Raw genomic sequence first — 19638 nt, 5'->3', positions numbered from 1 at the left:
AGGTGAAGGGAAATGGATCGACATCTCTACTTCCTCGGGAGGCTAAAGAAACTCAGCACCCTCGCCCATTTTTATCAATGCACTATAGAAAACATCCCATCCAAATGCATCATGATAGCAACAGCCAATGTTCCCTCTATTTTGGACCAACCGTTCAGGAAATTTTCACATGGCCTGAAAATAATGCGGCAATTTAAATGTCTCTTCCTTATACTTTAAAATCTTTTGACTAGACGGCGTCAGCGTTCCGCGGTCCAGTGGTTTATTCACAACGAGCTACCAACTTCCATTCTGTGTTTATTGTTACAATTTGTGACAGAGTTGTAACTTGAAACACTGACAGTGTAAATACGCTGAAGCTCTAAGATGTTTCAAAGTAATTGTTATTCAGAAAATTTATGGATTATATTAACATAAATTTCAAAATTATATGAACCTAATTTAAAAATTATATTAACATTATATAAAAGAAAATTCCAGCTGCGTGGCAACGAAGGCCATGTGTGTGGGAGCATCTTGGTTACTGCGCAGCCGTGCAGGGAGCAATAGTAACAACTCTGCCCATAACCGCAAGAAACTGCAGACTTATAATCAAAGTACATATACAGTCAGTGGCCACTTTAATAGTGATACTATTAAAGTGCTGGGGTTTAGATGGGTTTGGGGCAAATGGGAGTAGCTAGATGGGCAGTTGGGCTGGCACAGGTGAGTTGGGCTGAAGGGCCTTTTTCTGTGCTGTAGCCCCTCTGGATCATCTTCACTGATCCCTGTTACCAGCACCGGGTCCGTGGCCTTCTCTGCCTTGGCGATTTGTGACCCAGAGTCATACAGCGCAGACTAGTGGCCTTCGGCCCATCTAGTTCATGCTAAAGTGTTATTCTAGTCCCATCAACCCACACCAAGACCATAGCCCCCCCATACCCCTCCCATCCATGTACCTATCCAAACTTCTCTGGTGTTGAAATCAAACCGACCTGCACCACATTCCACTGGTAAATATTAAAATTTTAAATTATACATCATAAATAGAAGATAGAAAAATGGGAAGTAAGGTAGTGCAGAAAAACTGAGAGGCAGGTCCGGATATTTGGAGGGTACGGCCCAGATCCGGGTCAGGATCCGTTCAGCAGTCTTATCACAGTTGGAAAGAAGCTGTTCCAAAATTTGGCCGTATGAGTCTTCAAGCTCCTGAGCCTTCTCCCTGAGGGAAGAGGGATGAAAGGTGTGTTGGCTGGGTGGGTCGTGTCCTTGATTATCCTGGCAGCACTGCTCCGACAGCGTGCGGTGTAAAGTGAGTCCAAGGACGGAAGATTGGTTTGTGTGATGTGCTGCGCCGTGTTCATGATCTTCTGCAGCTTCTTTCGGTCTTGGACAGGACAACTTCCATACCAGGTTGTGATGCACCCTAGAAGAGTGCTTTCTACGGTGCACCTATAAAAATTAGTGAGGGTTTTAGGGAACAGGCCAAATTTCTTAAGTTTTCTCAGGAAGTAAAGGTGCTGGTGGGTCTTCTTGGCAGTGGACTCTGCTTGGTTGGACCAAGTCAGGTCATTTGTGATATTGACCCCGAGGAACTTAAAGCTTTTGACCTGTTCCACTTGCGCACCACCGATGTAGATGGGGTCGTGCGGTCCGCTACTCCTTCTGAAGTCAACAACCAATTCCTTCGTCTTGCTGACGTTGAGGGATAGGTTATTGTTTTCGCACCATGCCACCAGGTTCTTAATTTCCTCTCTGTACTCAAACTCATCATTACCTGAGATACGGCCCACAATTTTCACCGTATCTCAGTACCTGTGACAATAATAAACCGATTCTAAGTCTCCCCAGACCAACTGAGGGGTCACTGCATAGCAGGAGGGTGAGACTCACAGGACCCTCAGGCACCACGCCCACCCCCTCTACTCAGTCCTGTCTTTCTTTCTCTCTATAAAACTCTGGTGAGGCCACACTTGGAGTACTGTGTCCAGTTCTGGTCGCCTCACTATAGGAAGGATGTGGAAGCATTGGAAAGGGTACAGAGGAGATTTACCAGGATGCTGCCTGGTTTAGAGAGTATGCACTATGATCAGAGATTAAGGGAGCTAGAGCTTTACTCTTTGGAGAGAAGGAGGATGAGAGGAGATATGATAGAGGTGTACAAGATAATATGAGAAATAGATAGAGTGGATAGCCAGCGCCTCTTCCCCAGGGCACCACTGCTCAATACAAGAGGACATGGCTTTAAGGTAAGGGGTGGGAAGTTCAAGGGGGATATTAGAGGAAGGTTTTTTACGGAGGGAGTGGTTGGTGTGTGGAATGCACTGCCTGAGTCAGTGGTGGAGGCAGATACACTAGTGAAGTTTAAGAGACTACTAGACAGGTATATGGAGGAATTTAAGGGAGGTTATATGGGAGGCGGGGTTTGAGGGTCGGCACAACATTGTGGGCCAAAGGGCCTGTACTGTGCTGTACCGTTCTATGTTCACACCCACCTTAATCTTTTCTCCTCAGTCTCACTTTCACCCCCCACACACTCACATCACTCCTCACAATACCTGCTATTCCCTTCACCCTGAGTCCCCCCCCCCATTGTGAGCAGTTTTGGGCCCCTTACCTAAGAAAGGATGAGCTGACACTGGAAAGGGTTCAAAGGAGGTTCACGAAACTAATTCCAGGATTGAACGGTTTGTCATATGAAGAGCATTTGATGGCTCTGGGCCTGTATTCACTGGAATTCAGAAGAATGAGGGGTGACCTCATTGAAAACTATTGTATGGTGAAAGGCCTTGATAGAGTGGATGTGGAGAGGATGTTTCCTATAGTGGGGAGAGTCTCGGACCAGAGGACACAGATAGAGTGGATGTGGAGGGGATGTTTCCTATAGTGGGGGGAGTCTCGGACCAGAGGACACAGATAGAGTGGATGTGGAGAGGATGTTGCCTATGGTGGGGGAGTCTAGGACCAGAGGACAGAGCCTCAGAATAGAGGGCCCACCTCTCGCCTTCTTCCCCCTCCCCTCCCCTCCCCTCCCACCCTCTTCCCCCTCCCCTCCCCCTCCCCTCCCCACTCCTCCCTTCCCCCTCCCCCTCCTCCCTCCCTCCTCCTCCCTTCCCCCTCCCCCTCCTCCCTCCCTTCCCTCCCCCTCCCCTCTTCCCATCCTCCCCTCCCCCTCCCCCCTCCTCCACCCTCCCCTCCCCCTCCACCCTCCCCCCCTCCTCCACCCTCTTCCCCCTCCCCTCCCCCTCTTCCTCCTCCCCCTCCCCCTCTTCCCCTCCCCTCCCCCTCTTCCCCCTCCTCCCCCTCCCCCTCCCCCTCCTCCCCCTCCCCCTCCCCCTCCTCCCTTCCCCCTCCCCCTCCCCTCCTCCCCCTCTCTCCCCTCTCCCCTCCCTCTCCCCCTCTCCCCTCCCCTCTCCCCCTCCCCCTCCTCCCCCTCATCTCCCCCTCCTCCCTCCCTCCCCCTCCCCTCCCCTCTTCCCCTCCCCCTCCCTCCCCTCTCCCCTCTCCCCTCCACTCTCCCCCCTCCTCCCCTCCCCCCTCCCCCCTCCTCATCCCTCTCCCCTCCCACCACACTCCATGACCCTCCCCTCCGTTTAGAGTCGATGCGTCACTTCCTGCGCCGTTTCGCCATTGGCCGGGTGCTCGTGACGTCAATCCCGGAAGCGCGGCAGTCAGTGGGCGCCAGGCCGATCCGTGATCGGTAGGTGGTTCGTGTCCCGGGGGGAGCGGAACATCTCGGCCCGTGTCCGGGGGGAGCGGGACGGCTCTCTGAATGTCCGTGTCCCGGGGGGAGCGGAGCGGTTCGGTTCGTGTCCCGGGGGGAGCGGAACATCTCGGCCCGTGTCCGGGGGGAGCGGGACGGCTCTCTGAATGTCCGTGTCCCGGGGGGAGCGGAACATCTCGGCCCGTGTCCGGGGGGAGCGGAGCGGTTCGGTTCGTGTCCCGGGGGGAGCGGAACATCTCGGCCCGTGTCCCGGAGGGGAGCGGGACGGCTCTCTGAATGTCCGTGTCCCGGGGGGAGCGGAGCGGTCCGAGTCCGTGTCCCGGAGGAAGCGGTTCGGTCCGTGTTCGTGTCCCAGGGGGAGCGGAACATCTCGGCCCGTGTCCCGGGGGGAGCGGAGCGGTTCGGTTCGTGTCCCGGGGGGAGCGGAACATCTCGGCCCGTGTCCCGGAGGGGAGCGGAGCGTCTCTGTGAATGTCCCTGTCCGGGGGGAGCGGAGCGGTTCAGTCCGTGTCCGTGTCCCGGAGGGAGCGGAACATCTCGGTCCGTGTCCGTGTCCCGGAAGTAGCGGAACATCTCGGCCCGTGTCCCGGAGGGGAGCGGTCCGAGTCCGTGTCTCGGAGGGAGCGGTTCGGTCCGAGTCCGTGTCCCGGAGGGAGCGGGGTGTCTCTGTGAACGTCCGTGTCCCGGGTGGAGCGGAGCGGTTCGGTCCGTGTCCGTGTCCCGGAGGGAGCGGTTCGGTCCGTGTCCCGGAGGGAACGGAGCGATTCGGTCTGGGTCCGTTTCCGTGTCCGGGGGGAGCGGGGCGTCTCTGTGAATGTCCGTGTCCCGGGGGGGAATGGAACATCTCGACCCGTGTCTAGGGGCAGCGGAGCGGTTCGGTCCGTGTCCGTGTTCCGGGGGAGCGGAACATCTCGGTCCGTGTCCTGGGGGGAGCGGAGCCTCTCTGTGAATGGCCGTGTCCCGGGGGGAGCGGAGCGGTTCGGTCCCTGTCACGTTAAGTAGGAATGAGTTTTCTGATTCGAGGTTTGGGGGGGTTGAACCCCAATTTCTTATTCTCTCCCCCGCTTGTGAACCCCATCTTATCCCCCACTTCTGATTACCCCCACCCTCTGACTCTCCTCTTCCCTCTCCCTCCCGACCCCACTGATGCAATCTCTCGTTCTGTTGCCCCCCATTATCCTCACCTGATCTCCCCCCTCCCACCCCACCGCCTTTTCTCCTCATCTCCCACCTTGTAAGACCATGAGATATAGGAGCAGAATTAGGCCATTCAGCCCATCGAGTCTGTACCGCCATTCCATCATGGCTGATCCCAGATCCCACTCAACCCCGTACACCCGCCTTGTCGCCAAATCCTTTGATGCCCCGACCGATCAGGAAACGATCAACTTTCGCCTTAAATACACCCACGGACTTGGCCTCCACCGCAGTCTGTGGCAGAGCATTCCACAGATTCGCTACCCTCTGGCTAAAGAAAATTCCTCCTCATCTCTGTTCTAAAAGGTCGCCCCTCAATTTTGAGGTTGTGCCCTTTAGTTCTGGATACCCCCACCAGAGGAAACATCCTCTCCACATCCACCCTGTCTAGTCCTTTCAACATTCCCTCAGTTTAAATGAGATTCCCGCCCCCACACACACATTCTTCTAAATCCCAGTGAGTACAGGCCCGAAGCAGCCAAACACGCCTCATATGTTAACCCCTTCGTTCCCGGAATCATCCTCGTGAACCTCCTCTGGACTCTGTCCAACGGCAACACATCCGTTCTGAGATATGGGGCACAAAGCTGTTCACAATACTCCAAGTGAGGCCTGACTAGTCTTATATAAAGACCGGGAGACCGCTTTGCTGAACACCTACGCTCTGTCCGCCAGAGAAAGCAGGATCTCCCAGTGGCCACACATTTTAATTCTACGTCCCTTTCCCATTCTGATATGTCTATCCACGGCTTCCTCTACTGTAAAGATGAAGCCACACTCAGGTTGGAGGAACAACACCTTATATTCCGTCTGGGTAGCCTCCAACCTGATGGCATGAACATCGACTTCTCTAACTTCTGCTAATGCCCCACCTCCCCCTCGTACTCCATCCGTTATTTATTTATATACACACATTCTTTCTCTCTCTCTCTCCCTTTTCTCCCTCTGTCCCCCTGAATATACCCCTTGCCCATCCTCTGGGTTTCCCGCCCCCTTTTCCTTCTCCCTGGGCCTCCTGTCCCTTGATCCTCTCATATCCCTTTTGCCAATCACCTGTCCAGCTCTTGGCTCCATCCCTCCCCCTCCTGTCTTCTCCTAACATTTCGGATCTCCCCCTCCCCCTCCCCCTCCCACTTTCAAATCTCTTACTAGCTCTTCCTTCAGTTAGTCCTGACGAAGGGTCTCGGCCCGAAACATCAACTGTACCCCTTCCTAGAGATGCTGCCTGGCCTGCTGCGTTCACCAGCATTTTGTGTGTGTTTCTCAGCGTATCTCCCTGTTCTTATATTCTATTCCCCTTGAAATAAATGCCACCATTGCATTTGCCTTCTTTACCACAAACTCAGCCTGTAAATTAACCTTCTGAGAGTCTTGCACGAGGACTTCCGAGTCTCTCTGCACCTCTGATGTTTGAACCTTCTCCCCATTTAGATAATAGTCCGCACTATTGTTCCCTTTACCAAAATGTATTATCATACTTTTCCCAACACTGTATTCCATCTGCTATTTTATTGCCCATAATGCAATCGCATTGCTTCCTCAGCACTACCTGCCCCTCCACCTGTCTTCGTATCATCCGCAAACTTTGCCACAAAGCCATCAATTCCATTATCCAAATCATTGACAATGTGAAAAGTAGAGGTCCCAATACTGACCCCTGAGGAACACCACTAGTCACCGGCAGCCAACCAGAAAAGGCCCCTTTTATTCCCACTCGCTGCCTCCTGCCTGTCAGCCATTCCGCTCTCCATGCCAGAATCATTCCTGTAACACCATAGGGTTTTATCTTGTTAAGCAGCCTCGTGTGTGGCACCTTATCAAATGCCTTCTGAAAATCCAATTGAATGACATCCACTGCCTCTCCCTTGTCCACCCTGCTTGTTGCTTCCTCGAAGAACTCGAACAGATCTGTCAGGCAAAATTTCCCTTTACAGAAACCAGGCTGACTTTGACTTATTTTGTCATTAGTCTCCAAGTATCCCAAAACGTCATCCTTAATAATGGACTCCAACACCTTCCCAACCACTGAGGTTAGGCTAACTGGCCTATCATGTCCTCGCTTTTCCTCCCTTCTTAAAGAGTGGAGTGACATTTGCAATCTTCCAGTCCTCCGGGACCATGCCAGAATCAAGTGATTCTTGAAATCATGACCAATGTATCCGTTATCTCTTCAGCAACCTCTCTCAGGACTCCAGGATGTAGTCCATCTGGTCCAGGTGACTTATCCCACAAGACCTCTCAGTTTGCCTGGCACTTTTTCCTTGGTAATAGCAATGACACTCACTCCTGCTCCCTGAGACTCACAGACCTCTGGCACACTGCTGGTGTCTTCCACAGTGAAGACAGATGCAAGGTACCCATTAAATTCATCTGCCATTTCTTTGTCCCCCATTACTACCTCCCCAGCATCATTTTCCAGTAGTCCAATGTCAACTCACACCTCCCTTTTACTCTTTATATAACTCAAGAACTTTTGATATCCTCCTTTATCGGTTAATTTGCCCTCATATTTCATCTTTTCCCTTCTTAGTAACTTTTTAGTTGCCTTTTATTGGGTTTTAAAAGCCAACTTCCCACTCACTTTTGCTACCTTATATGTCCTTGGCTTTATGCAGTCCTTAAGTTCCCTTGTCAGCCACGGTTGCCTACCCCTGCCATTCGAGAACAACTTCTGTGGGACATATCTACCCTGCACCTGTGAACTATTCCCAGAAACTTCAGCCACCTCTGCTCTGCTGTCATCTCTGGCAGTATCCTGCTGCAATCCACCTGGGCAAGCTCACCTCTCATGTCTCTGCAATTCCATTGCGATACTGATGCAGCTGCCTTGTGCTTCTCCCTCTCAAATTCACTCATGTCATGATCACTGACTCCAAAGGGTTCCTTTACCTTAAGCTCCTATTTGCCATCTCGGTTCCTCCTCGTTCTGAAACGCCCCCTTCTAATCTCCCACCCGCTGACTCTCGTCTCTGAGCCCCTTCTCATTCTCTTCTCGATTCCCCTGTATCTGACTCCCCCTCACTCTGCTGTCCCCAATCCCCCTCCTGTCTCCGATTCCTTCTCGTTCTTGCCCCCGATCCCCTCCATCTCTGATCCCTACTCTCCTTAATTTCCCTCCTGTCTCTGACTCTCTCTCGTTCTTTTTCCCCCCCCGATCCTCCTCCATCTCTGACCGCCTACACTCCTTATTCCTGTCCCTCAGGGCCCTACTATGACCCCCGCCTCTTTTTGCCACCCCCTTGTTCCTGATAGTCCTGCTGATTTCCCTCTTCCCCCATTCTGAGATTCAGAGCCCCTGACTCCCCATCACTACTGACCTCCAGCCCTCTCTGCCTTCCAGCGGCCCCCGCCCACCACTGGTGATGTGATGGCAAAACGCTTCCAGATTGCGGAATTCCCTTCGGAACCGTTCCCGGAGGAGGCGGGCGGACGAAGCAGGCAGCCTGGAGGTAGGGGCAGCCCCCACGGTGGAGGGGGTGCCAGTCGGAGATGCGTAGGCACCTCCCTTCTCTTCGAAGCCCCAGCTGGGGTGGGGTGGGGTGTTCTGCCCCAGCTCCTCGCCTCCAGTTGTGGCCACGACAGGGTCAGCAAAGTCCGTGGTTGGGGGCTGCGGGACAGAACGCTGTGTCCTGGGGACGGTGGGGCCTGAATGTCTGAAAGGGGGCTTGTGATGGAGGCTGGGGGCTGACGAAGACGGCCTGTTTTGGGCTGGGAAGGAGGAACAGGTTGCTCTTTTGCTGCTTGTAATGTTCCCTGTTGGCGAGGCCTGCAGGCAGGTTGTTAAACGCACACGGCGCCTGTCGCTGTGCATTTCGGCTTGCGCGTGCCAAGTAAAACCGACTCTTGTGTTGTTCAGCTGATCTCTGCTGGTGCCAGAATGTCGGCCACAGCACAGAAATGGGCCCTTCGGCCCATCTAGTCCATGCTGAACCATTTAATCTGCCACTCCCATCAACCTGCACTGGGACCGTAGCCCCCCATGCCCCTCCCATCCATGTACCCCTCCAAACTTCTCTTAAACATCGAAATCGAGCTCACATCCACCACTTGTGCTGGCAGCTCGTCCCACACTCTCACCACCCTCTGAGTGAAGAAGTTTCCCCTCACGTTCCCCTTAAACCTCTCACCTTTCACCCTTAACCCATGACCTCTGGTTGTCATCCCACCCACCCTCAGTGGAAAAAGCCTGCTTGCATTTACCCCATCTATACCCTTCAGAATGTTGTACACCTCTATCAAATCTCCCCTCAATCTTCTACGTTCCAAGGAATAAAGTCCGAACCCATTCAATCTTTCCTTTTAACTCGGGTCTTCCAGTCCTGGCAACATCCCGGTAAACTTTCTCTGCACCCTTTCAATCTTACTCGCATCTTTCCTGTAGGTGGGTGACCCAGAACTGCACACAGTACTCCAAATGCTGCGTCCAGCACATCCTTCGGTGTGTTGGTTTGTTAACGCAAAGCCATGCATTTCATCGTCAGGATCAGGTTGATTACCACCGACGGGTGCTGTGAAATTTGTTGTTTTGCTGCTGCAGTACAGTGTGCAATTACGTTAAAAAATATTATAAGTTATAAAAGCTAAGTACTGTAAAAAGAAAGCAAAGGTAATAGTGAGATCTTGTTCAGTGTCCATTCAGAAATCGGACTGCAGAGGGGAAGAAGCTGTTCCTGAATCGTTGAGTGTGTGCCTTCAGGTTCCTGTACCTCCTCCCTGATGGTAGCAATGAGAAGGGGGCATGTCCTGGGTGGTGGGGGTCCTTAATGATGGACGCTGCCTTTCTGAGGCATCTCTCCTTGGAGATGTCCTGGATACTACGGAGGCTGGTGCCCGTGATGGAGCTGACTGAGTTTACAACTCTCTGCAGCTTTTCAGCTGGGACTGTTTTCCTGCAGGGGAGGGGCGACCTTACAGAGGTTGATAAAATGGAGAGGGGCACAGGCAAGGTGTATGCTCGCTGTCTTTTCCCCAGAGTCGGAGCGTCTTGAACTAGAGGCTGCAAGTTTAAGGTGTGAGGGGCGAGATTTAAAAGGGACCCAGTAGGCGTGCTTTTCACCCAGGGGACGGTCGGTATATGGAACGAGTTGCCAGAGGGAGTGGTTGAAACAATAGACAATTGGTGCAGGAGTAGGCCATTCAGCCCTTCGAGCCAGCACCACCATTCACTGTGATCATGGCTGATCATCCACAATCAGTATCCAGTTCCTGCCTTATCCCCATAACCTTTGATTACGCTATCTTTAAGAGCTCTATCCATCTCTTTCTTGAAAGCATCCAGAGACTTGGCCTCCACAACCTTCTGGGGCAGAGCATTCCGTATATCCACCTCTCTCTGGGTGAAAAAGTTTTTCCTCAACTTCGTTCTAAATGGCCTACCCCTTATTCTCAATCTGTGGCCTCTGGTTCTGGACTCACCCATCAGCAGGAACATGCTTCCTGCCTCCAGCATGTCCAATCCCTTAATAATCTCATATGTTTCAATCAGATCCCCTTTTCAATAACATTTTATTTTTAAAAAAGTATTTTGACAGATAGATGGATAGGAAAGGTTTACAGGGATATGGCCCAAACGCGGGCAAACGGGACCAGGTCAGGTCTTGGTTGGGGTAAGGTGGAGAAGAACCTGTTTTTGTATGTTATGTATTTAGAAACATGGAAAACCCACAGCACAATACAGGCCCACAAAGCTGTGCTGAACATGTCCTTACCTTAGAAATTACCTCGGGTTACCCATAGCCCTCTATTTTTCTGAGCTCCATGTACCTGTCCAGGGGTCTCTTAAAAGACCCTATCGTATCCGTCTCCACCACCGTCACTGTCAGCCCATTCCACACACTCACCACTCTGCATAAAAAACTTACCCCTGACATCTCCTCTGTACCTAATTCCAAGCACCTTAAAACTGTGCCCTCTCGTGCTACTCATTTCAGCCCTGGGGAAAAGCCTCTGACTATCTACACGATCAATGCCTCTCATTGATTCTAGTGAACCTCCCTCAGGTCTGATCTTCATTATGTAGAACATTTTGCCTGCTCTAACACTACTATTCTCCCCAACCCTTGCCTCTCCTCTCCACCCCCCCCCCCACATTTTCTCTCCCTCAGTCCCTCCGCACTCTCCCACGGAGACGGATTTCGACGTGTTCAGGGACGGGGCCTCCCAGCCTCGCAAGCTGTCTCTGCCCGAGGTTGAGGCCACATCGTTCCGGACGCGGACCCGGTCGGAGCCGGCGAACTTCACGTGCGCCCTGCAGTACGGGCGGGAGCTGCGGAGGATGAGCGACGAGTTCGTCTCCACCTTCACCGAGAGGAAGGTTGGTGGGCGCTGGCGGTCGTACGCGCTCCGCTCCCCCTCCCCCCCGTGGGCGAGTGGGACGCGGACCGTGAGCGGTGGGGTGTACGTTTCCCATATCACCACCCCCCCACCAGAAGCAGCTCTCCCTCCACCCCGTCGAGAGCTGTAACTGAAGGTGCCAGCCCTCCCCCCTCAAACACGCAGCCTTTGGGCAAGGCATAGGGGACGTGTGGATCACCACACGACAAACTCTCTGGGCCCAGGGAGCCTGCGCTAAACTTCTGCCTGCACGAACCACATCACCCCATTTCCTGCATATTCATAAGACATTTGGCCCATCAAGTCTGCTGCAGCATTCCATCATGGCTGGTTGATCTCCCCTCTCGACCCCGTTCTCCTTTCCCCTGGCTAATCAAGAATCTATCACCCTCCCGTTTTAAATATACCCGCCCCCACAGCCGTTTGTGGTCGCAGATTCCACACAATCTGATGAAAGAAATTCCTCAACAGCTCCAATAGACAACTGGACAACCGTCTATTATGCGGCTGTGCCTCCTGGTCCTAGACTCACCCAGCTCTTGAACTCAGACCCTGCTCACCCTAAGGCAGGGGATCCCAAGCCTTTTCTTTTTATGCCATGGAGCCCTACCATTAACCGAGGGGAGGGGTCTGTGGACCCCAGTTCAGGAACCCCTGCCCTTAAAGACATGTACCCTTTGCCCCACGATGTGCTGACCTCTTAACCTTGGGGCGAGCGGGTTACAAATGGTTCAAATTCAATATCGGTGACTGTGTACAGCCTAAAATTCTTACTCTTCGCAGACGTCCACAAAACAAGAACCCCAAATGAATGACAGTGACATTAAAAACTCAAGTCCCCTGCTCGCTCTCTCTCCCCCTCCATCACACACAAGCATAACCCTCCCCCTCGCGCTACCTGCACTGACCCCCACCATGCGGGCAATGCAAAGCCCCCAAGGAGCCCTTGACCTCGAGTTGATCAAAAGCTACCGTCCACAACCCAGCACTTCGGTTATCTCAGACGGGCTTGCTTGCTCTCTCCATCGAGGGAGAGAGAGGTCGCTCTCCTGGGACGACGAGAGCAGGAGACCTGAACTTCGCTGCTCTCGTGGTACAGTCTCCCGTGGGGGGGGGGGGGGGGGGGCAGAGATCAGGACCACCCCTCCTCAGCCTAAAATGAGTTTATTCCCCTCCATAGATGCTGCCTGGCCTGCTGAGGTCCTTCAGCATTTTGTGTGTGGTTGTGTTGTTCTGGATATTTAGAACATGGAACATTACAGGCCCTTCGGCCCACAATGTTGTGCCGATCCTCAAATCCTGCCTCCCAAATAACCCCCCCCCCGCACCTTAAATTCCTCCATATACCTGTCTAGTAGTCTCTTAAACTTCACTAGTGTATCTGCCTCCACCACTGACTCAGGCAGTGCATTCCACGCACCAACCACTCTCTGAGTAAAAAACCTTCCTCTAATATCCCCCTTGAACTTCCCACCCCTTACCTTAAAGCCATGTCCTCTTGTATTGAGCAGTGGTGCCCTGGGGAAGAGGCACTGGCTGTCCACTCTATCTATTCCTCTTATTATCTTGTACACCTCTATCATGTCTCCTCTCATCCTCATTCTCTCCAAAGAGTAAAGCCCTAGCTCCCTTAATCTCTGAGCATTTAGCATCTGCCAAATCGTGTGCATGTGTACGTTTTGTTCTGCGCCAGTAGGATGTGGGTGGAATCTGTGCTTTAATATGTGACTTCCTGACCTTTCTACTCTGTGCCCCCTACCAATTAAGATGAGCAAACCGTATGCCTCCTTTGCCAGCTGTTGGCGTTGCAGGTTAAGATAAACGTCCTTCCTCGGGGCCTGGTGGGCAGACCCCTGACCCTCTCTGCCGCCCACCTCCCGACCCGGGTGAAAACTCTGCCCTTTGTTTCTCGGCAGGGGCTGCGGATCTCCAGGAGCGCGGGAGCGATTGTGAGCCAGGTCTACCGGAAGGTGACGACCTATTTCCCTCAAAGCAGGAAGGCCAGTGGCGGTTCTTGACGGACTACTTCGATCACACCAGTAAGCATCCCACACCCCGGTTCCCGTTCGACTTCCGGGCTCGGCCTCTGCCCCCCCCTCCCCGGTAAGGGGGCAGGATCCATGTCTGGCTGAGGGAAAGAACATTCGACACAAGTTTCTTCCATGTCCATTCCCATCCCAGATGGACAGAACTGGCTTCACCAGGATCTCTCCTGTGCCCTCACTAGCCCACTTCAAGGGGCCAGATAAACTTGGCAACGAGGTGGTCAGGAGTCACTTGTCGACCGAGGCCTGGGAAAATTCTCTAAAGGAGGTTAACTTAAATCTTTCCCCTTGAATCTATTTTAGTCTTTAGTAATGCTTTCTTATAGGACCATAGGGACAGAATAAGGCCATTGAGTCTGCTCTGCCATTCGATCCTGGCTGATCTTTTTCTCCCCTCCTCAGCCCCACTCCCCGAAACTTTTGACGCAGTGTCCCGTCAAGAACCCGTATCGCACGCTGCAAATGTACGGGATACAGAGATGGGAACTGTGCACGGTGATTCCCAGAGTGGGATATGGAGACCGGGAACTGTGCATAACCAGAGACATATTTTAGTAGCATTTTTAAATATATACCTAGTATATTTTTCCTGCATGAAGTTGTAGCCTATTTTTACCGTGCACCATTTGTAATTCCAGGAGTGGGTTTTGGTGAACCTTTCGGAGCTGACTTCCAGCTATCCTGTAAGTCTGCCCCAGGCTTACAGTGGGGCAGTGGGCACTGTGGTCAGTCTAAGCAGACACTGCTGAGGTGTGGCCATCTGTCGGGGTGGGGGGTATTAGGGTAGGGTGCTGACACTTTGGGCTGCCCCCCCACCACACCCTCAGATTGTTAACTGTCTCACTGGACACTTCACTGTACGGGCTGATGTATGCTCGACAAATAAATTTGAATCTCGGGTGGGTTGGCTTTAGTCCAGAGCAGGGTTCCTGATTTTTTTTTTTGCGCCATCGAACCCCTGCCATTAACTGAGGGGCTCATGGACCCCTGGTCAACAGAGACACTTGACGCTTCACAATTCCAATCCAGCCACAGCGCAGTCCCTGAACACCAATGTATAAACCACGCCACTTGACCCAGGAACATCAGGGGACACAATATTGACTTGCTCAGCTCCTCCAGCATTTTCTGTGTGTTGCTGAAGCTTGCCAGCATCTGTGAACTCTGTTCACAGATATAACCTCATAAATTCCACAAAGAACATGGACTCGATATCCAGTTTCATGAAACGTTTGTGTGACGGATGAACTGAAAGCTGGTAAACTCTCCCCCAAAGCAAGGATTTTTTAAAATGATGGCTTGTGATTAAGCAATTGTACCGTTTAAAAGTTAATAAATCTTTGTTTAATCTACACACCCACTGTGCAGTGAAGTCAAGATCCTTGCATGTAGTGGCTTTTTATGTTTCAGTTTATGGGTGTTCTGGGTAAGGGCCACTTGGGAGTCTGGTAGATTGCGCGATAACAGGTCCTTGCAGGCTGAGCTGGCACTGCCAAATTTTTCTCATGGGACTAAAATGGGAGGAAACCCATGTGGTCATAGGGAGAATGTACAAACTCCTTACAGACAGTAGAGGGACTTGAATCTGGGTCATTGGTGCTGTAATAGGCTCTCTCCCCCCCCTTAAATAAAAGCAATGATGTAATGCTGAGGTTTTTTTAAAGGCATTGAGGAACTGAGTTCAAGACATGTGAGGTAATGCTATAGAACTCTGGTTAGATGCCCCCACTTGGGAGTGTTCAGTTCACCTCATTATAGGAAGGGTGTGAAAGCTTTAGACAGGGTGCAGAGGTTTACCAGGATTACAGAGCATGTTTTATGAAAACAGACTAAGTGAACTTGGGGCTTTTCACCTTGGGAGCAAAAGAGGGTGGGGGGGGGGTACAACCGGATTAAGAGGCGGATAGAGTGGACTTCTTCCCCAGGGAATCATGAATAACAGATGCCGGAAATCCAGAACAACACACACAATGCCAGAGGAACTTGGCAGGTCAGGCTGCGTCTATGTTGACATTTCAGGCTAAGACCCTTTATTCCTCACCTGCAGAATTCCTCCAGCATTTTGTGTGTTTCCCAGAGTGAAAATGGTAAACACAACAGGGAATAATTTTTAAGGTGATTGCAGAAAAGGGGGGGGGGGGGGGGGGGAGGAGAAACACTGTCACAGATGGTGGTAGAGGCAGTTACACGATGGGCTTTTAATTAACTTTTAAGACACACATGTAAGGGGGGCCGAGAGGGCTGTTTCCCTAGACGACAGCGAGCCGAGCGACCCTAAGGGTGGCCAGGGGGGCTACTCATGGATAATAGAAAAATGGAGTGTTATGAAGGAGGGGAGGGATAATTTTTTATTCTACAGTAGGTTAAAGTCTCAATTTCATGGGTCAAAGCCCCTGCCCTATATAATGTTCTGAAGGATTACTGGCATTGGAGAGAAGAGGCCACAGCCTGTACTCATTTAAGTTTAGATGAATGGGGGGGGGGGGGGGGGAGGGCGCCAAGAAATCTTATCAGACGTGCAGAGATGTTTCCTATAGTGGGGGAGTCTAGGACCAGAGGACACAGATAGACTGGATGTGGAGAGGATGTTTCCTATAGTGGGGGAGTCTAGGACCAGAGGACACAGATAGACTGGATGTGGAGAGGATGTTTCCTATAGTGGGGGGAGTCTAGGACCAGAGGACCCAGATAGAGTGGATGTGGAGAGGATGTTTCCTATAGTGGGGGAGTCTGGGACCAGAGGACACAGATAGAGTGGATGTGGAGAGGATGTTTCCTATAGTGGGGGAGTCTAGGACCAGAGGACACAGATAGAGTGGATGTGGAGAGGATGTTTCCTGTAGTGGGGGAGTCTAGGACCAGAGGACCCAGATAGAGTGGATGTGGAGAGGATGTTTCCTATAGTGGGGAGTCTGGGACCAGAGGACACAGATAGAGTGGATGTGGAGAGGATGTTTCCTATAGTGGGGGAGTCTAGGACCAGAGGACACAGATAGAGTGGATGTGGAGAGGATGTTTCCTGTAGTGGGGGGAGTCTAGGACCAGAGGGTACAACCTCAGAAAAGCAAGTCCATTTAGAACGGAGCTGAGCAGGATTTCTTTAGCCAGAGTGTGGGGAACCTGTGAAATTAGTGGCTACGGATGGTGTAATTGAACCCGGGTTACTGACAGTGTAATTGTGTTACACTAACCTTTACCATGCCGTTCGTAATCTTCTATCCTCCCTGCATCCTCTTCAACGCTCCCACCACACACTCTCTCACACACACACACACAGGGCAATGAACCTACTGGCTCTCAGGTCTTGGGAATGTAGGAGGAACCTGGAGGGAACCCAAGGGGAGAACCTGAAAAATCCACAAGGCGGGCTGCTTTGGAGGCTGGGATCTACCCTGGGTCTCCGGAGGGGTGAAGCAGCGGCGTTTCAGTTGCGTCACATGACATACTGGGGGCTGCAGTGACCTCACGGCCAAGAAAACTCAGGAGAGCAGAGAGATTAAAGTTGGCTTTCTTTTCAACTTGCCAAATCCAGTTTTAACTATCTGATTAGAACTGGTACAAAAACAGATTTATCCAGGAGTTTAAAAGAATGAGGGGAGATCACATTGAAACCTACAACCTATTTAAAAGTTTAGTTTGCATGTGATGTTTCTAATAGTGGAGCACAAGTCAATGGCCATATTTAAACAGGTGGTGGGGGAAAAGCTCTTGCTTAGTAAGTGCATAAAAGGCAGGGGAATGAGATTGAGCAGAATAATAAATCAGCTATGATTGATCAAGATCAGACTCAATGAGCTGGATTCTGCTCCTCGGTCTTACGGCTTTCACTGTGGCCGAGCAGCCTCTGCAAAGGCTTCTACCTCACCAATGTGAATGCTTCCACAAGCCACCACACCCCGTGACCTGAGCATTAATCACGCAGGCTCTTTCCTGGGAGGCACCAAGCTGCTTCCGTGTTGGTTGGAGCTGCATTCAAGTGGGGATGGTGGGGAAAAAAACTCTTCAGGCCGTTTTACCAGCCCCGGCGGCCGTAGCTTGCCAAAGGGCCAGTGTTTCTATCACCCCCGGATGTCGGTCCCAGTAACGTTAGGTGGCTGGATCCACTTGTTGGGCTAGATCATTACCTGCAGGTCTCAGCCTCAGCTGGAATATCGCTCAAGTCTTGCTACCTGCAGCATTTTCTGAGCTGACCATTAAAGAATATCCTGGTTATTAATAGAGATACAAGAAGGAGACTTCCCCCACCCAGAGTCCGTGCTGCCCAATTACACATTACGTGGCCAATTTGCCTCTGGAATGTGGGAGGAAACCTACATGGTCACGCAGAGAACGTACAAACCCGTTACAGAGGTGGGATTTGATCAACGTGTAGCTGGCATTGAAATATTTGTGCCACCGTGCCAAATGAGGGTCACTGATGAAGCGGTTGGGTCCAGGCCCCTTCCCAGTGACGTTCCCGAGTCTTACCTGCCATGAATCTTCTCCACGCCACACTGCCAGCAGAAGGTTCAATTTACATCCTGACCGGGGGAAAAACTGGTAATAAATGAAGTTTAACAAGTGGACGTACAAGGTCATGTTTTCCAGTATGAAGTAGTACTCAACAAATATTTTTGCTTCCTGAATACTTCTGTATCTTATGGATTTTGGGCTGATCACAAAAATCACCATGAAATTTCCCACCTGTTTTAAAAATCACCTATATTTTTCATACATTGCACTGCTCCCTGTCACTATTGATGGTGGGGACGTGGATGTGGTGAGGGCCTACAAGTACCTGGGGGTGCACCTAGATGACAGACTTGAGGGGAACACCAACACAGAGGCTGTGTACAAGAAGGGCCAGGACGTCTCTACTCCCTGAGGAGACTGAGGTCCTATGGAGCATGCAGGTCTCTCCACATGTCCTACCAGTCTGTTGTTGCCAGTACAATCTTCTCTGCAGTGCTATGCTGGGGCAATGGTATCAACACGGGTGATGTCAACAGGCTCAATAAACTGATTAGAAAGGCTGGCTCTGTTCATAGGAGTCAAACTGGACACACTGGAGGCTGTGGTAGAACAATTTTAGCAATTCTGGGCAATGCTTCTCACCCTCTGCATGCTACCTTGGCTGAACAGAGGAGCACTTTTAGTAATACACTAAGACAAATGCACTGCTCCAAAACTTCATTCTTACCCTCGGCCATTAGGCTCTTTAACAAGTCAACCTATAGCTGAGGAAGAGGTGACTCCCTTAAGACTGTTTGAGGTAACTTATTTCTTCTCTTCCAATGTTTGTATATCTGCACTTCTAATGCTATTGTGACTTTGTAATTTCCATTGAGGTCAATAAAGTATCTATTTACATCATTAAAGATCATTTTCTGCATTCCCATTAAGGCTTCTTCCCAGCAAATCCTGGGTACTGTCAGTGATAAGCATGGTGAAAGCCTTCACCAGGACATTGTAGTCACTGAGAAATGGTATCAGGACAACTGGAATCCATCAATGCTGTCTGATTACTGTTGGCCGCTTATGCAAGAAGCCTCAAACACTAAGTACAAACAAAAATCATAAACAAAACATTTTCAACTTTGTTAAAATATTGCTAAGCGTCAGTACTGTTATGCAATTGAATGTATTTTATTAAAGTTAATTTCTTGTACACAAGTAGTCTGATACAAGTAATCTGAAATTATATTTGCGTTTGCAAAAACCTTTGAGGAACTTTTGAAAAAAATTGTTGTCCACGTTATCAAAAGGTGAATGGAGAGAGAATGCAATTATTTCAGAGATCTAGATTTTCTAGTACATGAATCACAAAGTTAGCAGACAGATCCAACAGGGGTGCGGAACCTAATACAGTTGTGGTTTAATAGTGTAGCTTTGTTACAGTCGTACAGGGCATACCTGGAAAAATGGGCAGTGCTGGTCCCCTTATCGAAAAAAACCAAAGTGAACAATTGTAAAAGTGAAGTGTCCTATTGAAACAAGGTACACTTGAAGTCGAGGGTCAAATTCTTTGGATTTCCTAAGAATGAAGGGTAATCCTAAGGGGGAGCCAGTGGGATGAATGCTGCTGCTACAGAAAAAGAGACTGACCATTTAAAACTTCTTTTGAGAGTACAACGAATGAGGTCCTCTGCCCAAGGGAAGTGACAGCCAGGTCATTATATGGACATAAATATCTGAAAGAAATTCAAAGACTTTGGGGCATACGGGGAAATCAGTGCAGGGCATCATAGTGCCAGCAATTGCAGTTCAATTCTGTCCGTAAGGAGTCTGTACATTTCACTTACCATTGGGGGCAGTCGTACAGAGATTCACTAGCTCAACTCCCCATCACCACTGGAGCTTCTGAAAGTTCAGGACTGCACC

The 19638-nt window shown here is 50.9% G+C and overlaps 1 protein-coding gene across 3 annotated transcripts; it reads left to right on the top strand.

Moving 5' to 3' along the window:
- Nucleotides 1-3607: 3607 nt before the first annotated feature.
- Nucleotides 3608-14632, top strand: badb (BCL2 associated agonist of cell death b). 3 transcript variants are annotated; one of them, XM_072245705.1, is made up of 4 exons: nucleotides 3608-3679; nucleotides 8241-8349; nucleotides 11005-11213; nucleotides 13150-14632. In XM_072245705.1, the coding sequence occupies exons 2-4, from the start codon at nucleotides 8268-8270 to the stop codon at nucleotides 13249-13251; spliced, it is 393 nt and encodes a 130-aa protein (XP_072101806.1). In that variant the 5' UTR covers nucleotides 3608-3679; nucleotides 8241-8267; the 3' UTR covers nucleotides 13252-14632. The 3 variants fall into 3 exon arrangements, with proteins under 3 accessions (XP_072101806.1, XP_072101804.1, XP_072101805.1); XM_072245703.1 differs by lacking the exon at nucleotides 3608-3679 and adding an exon at nucleotides 3835-3912; XM_072245704.1 differs by lacking the exon at nucleotides 3608-3679 and adding an exon at nucleotides 4638-4685.
- Nucleotides 14633-19638: the final 5006 nt, after the last annotated feature.

The sequence above is a fragment of the Mobula birostris genome, chromosome 28, assembly GCF_030028105.1.
Source record: "Mobula birostris isolate sMobBir1 chromosome 28, sMobBir1.hap1, whole genome shotgun sequence".
Lineage (NCBI taxonomy): Eukaryota > Metazoa > Chordata > Chondrichthyes > Myliobatiformes > Myliobatidae > Mobula > Mobula birostris.
The sequence above is the reverse complement of the archived record's forward strand: the minus strand, read 5'-3'. Positions and strand labels throughout refer to the sequence as shown.

Excerpts from the sequence above, each read along its gene's own strand:
- badb (XM_072245703.1), top strand. The coding sequence starts at position 3,850 with ATGTCCGTGTCCCGGGGGGAGCGGAACATCTCGGCCCGTGTCCGGGGG. Across the intron at positions 3,913-8,240 it reads GGGGGGAGCGGAGCGGTTCG|CGGCCCCCGCCCACCACTGG; the intron begins GTTCGTGTCCCG and ends TCTGCCTTCCAG. Across the intron at positions 8,350-11,004 it reads ACGAAGCAGGCAGCCTGGAG|TCCCTCCGCACTCTCCCACG; the intron begins GTAGGGGCAGCC and ends TCTCTCCCTCAG.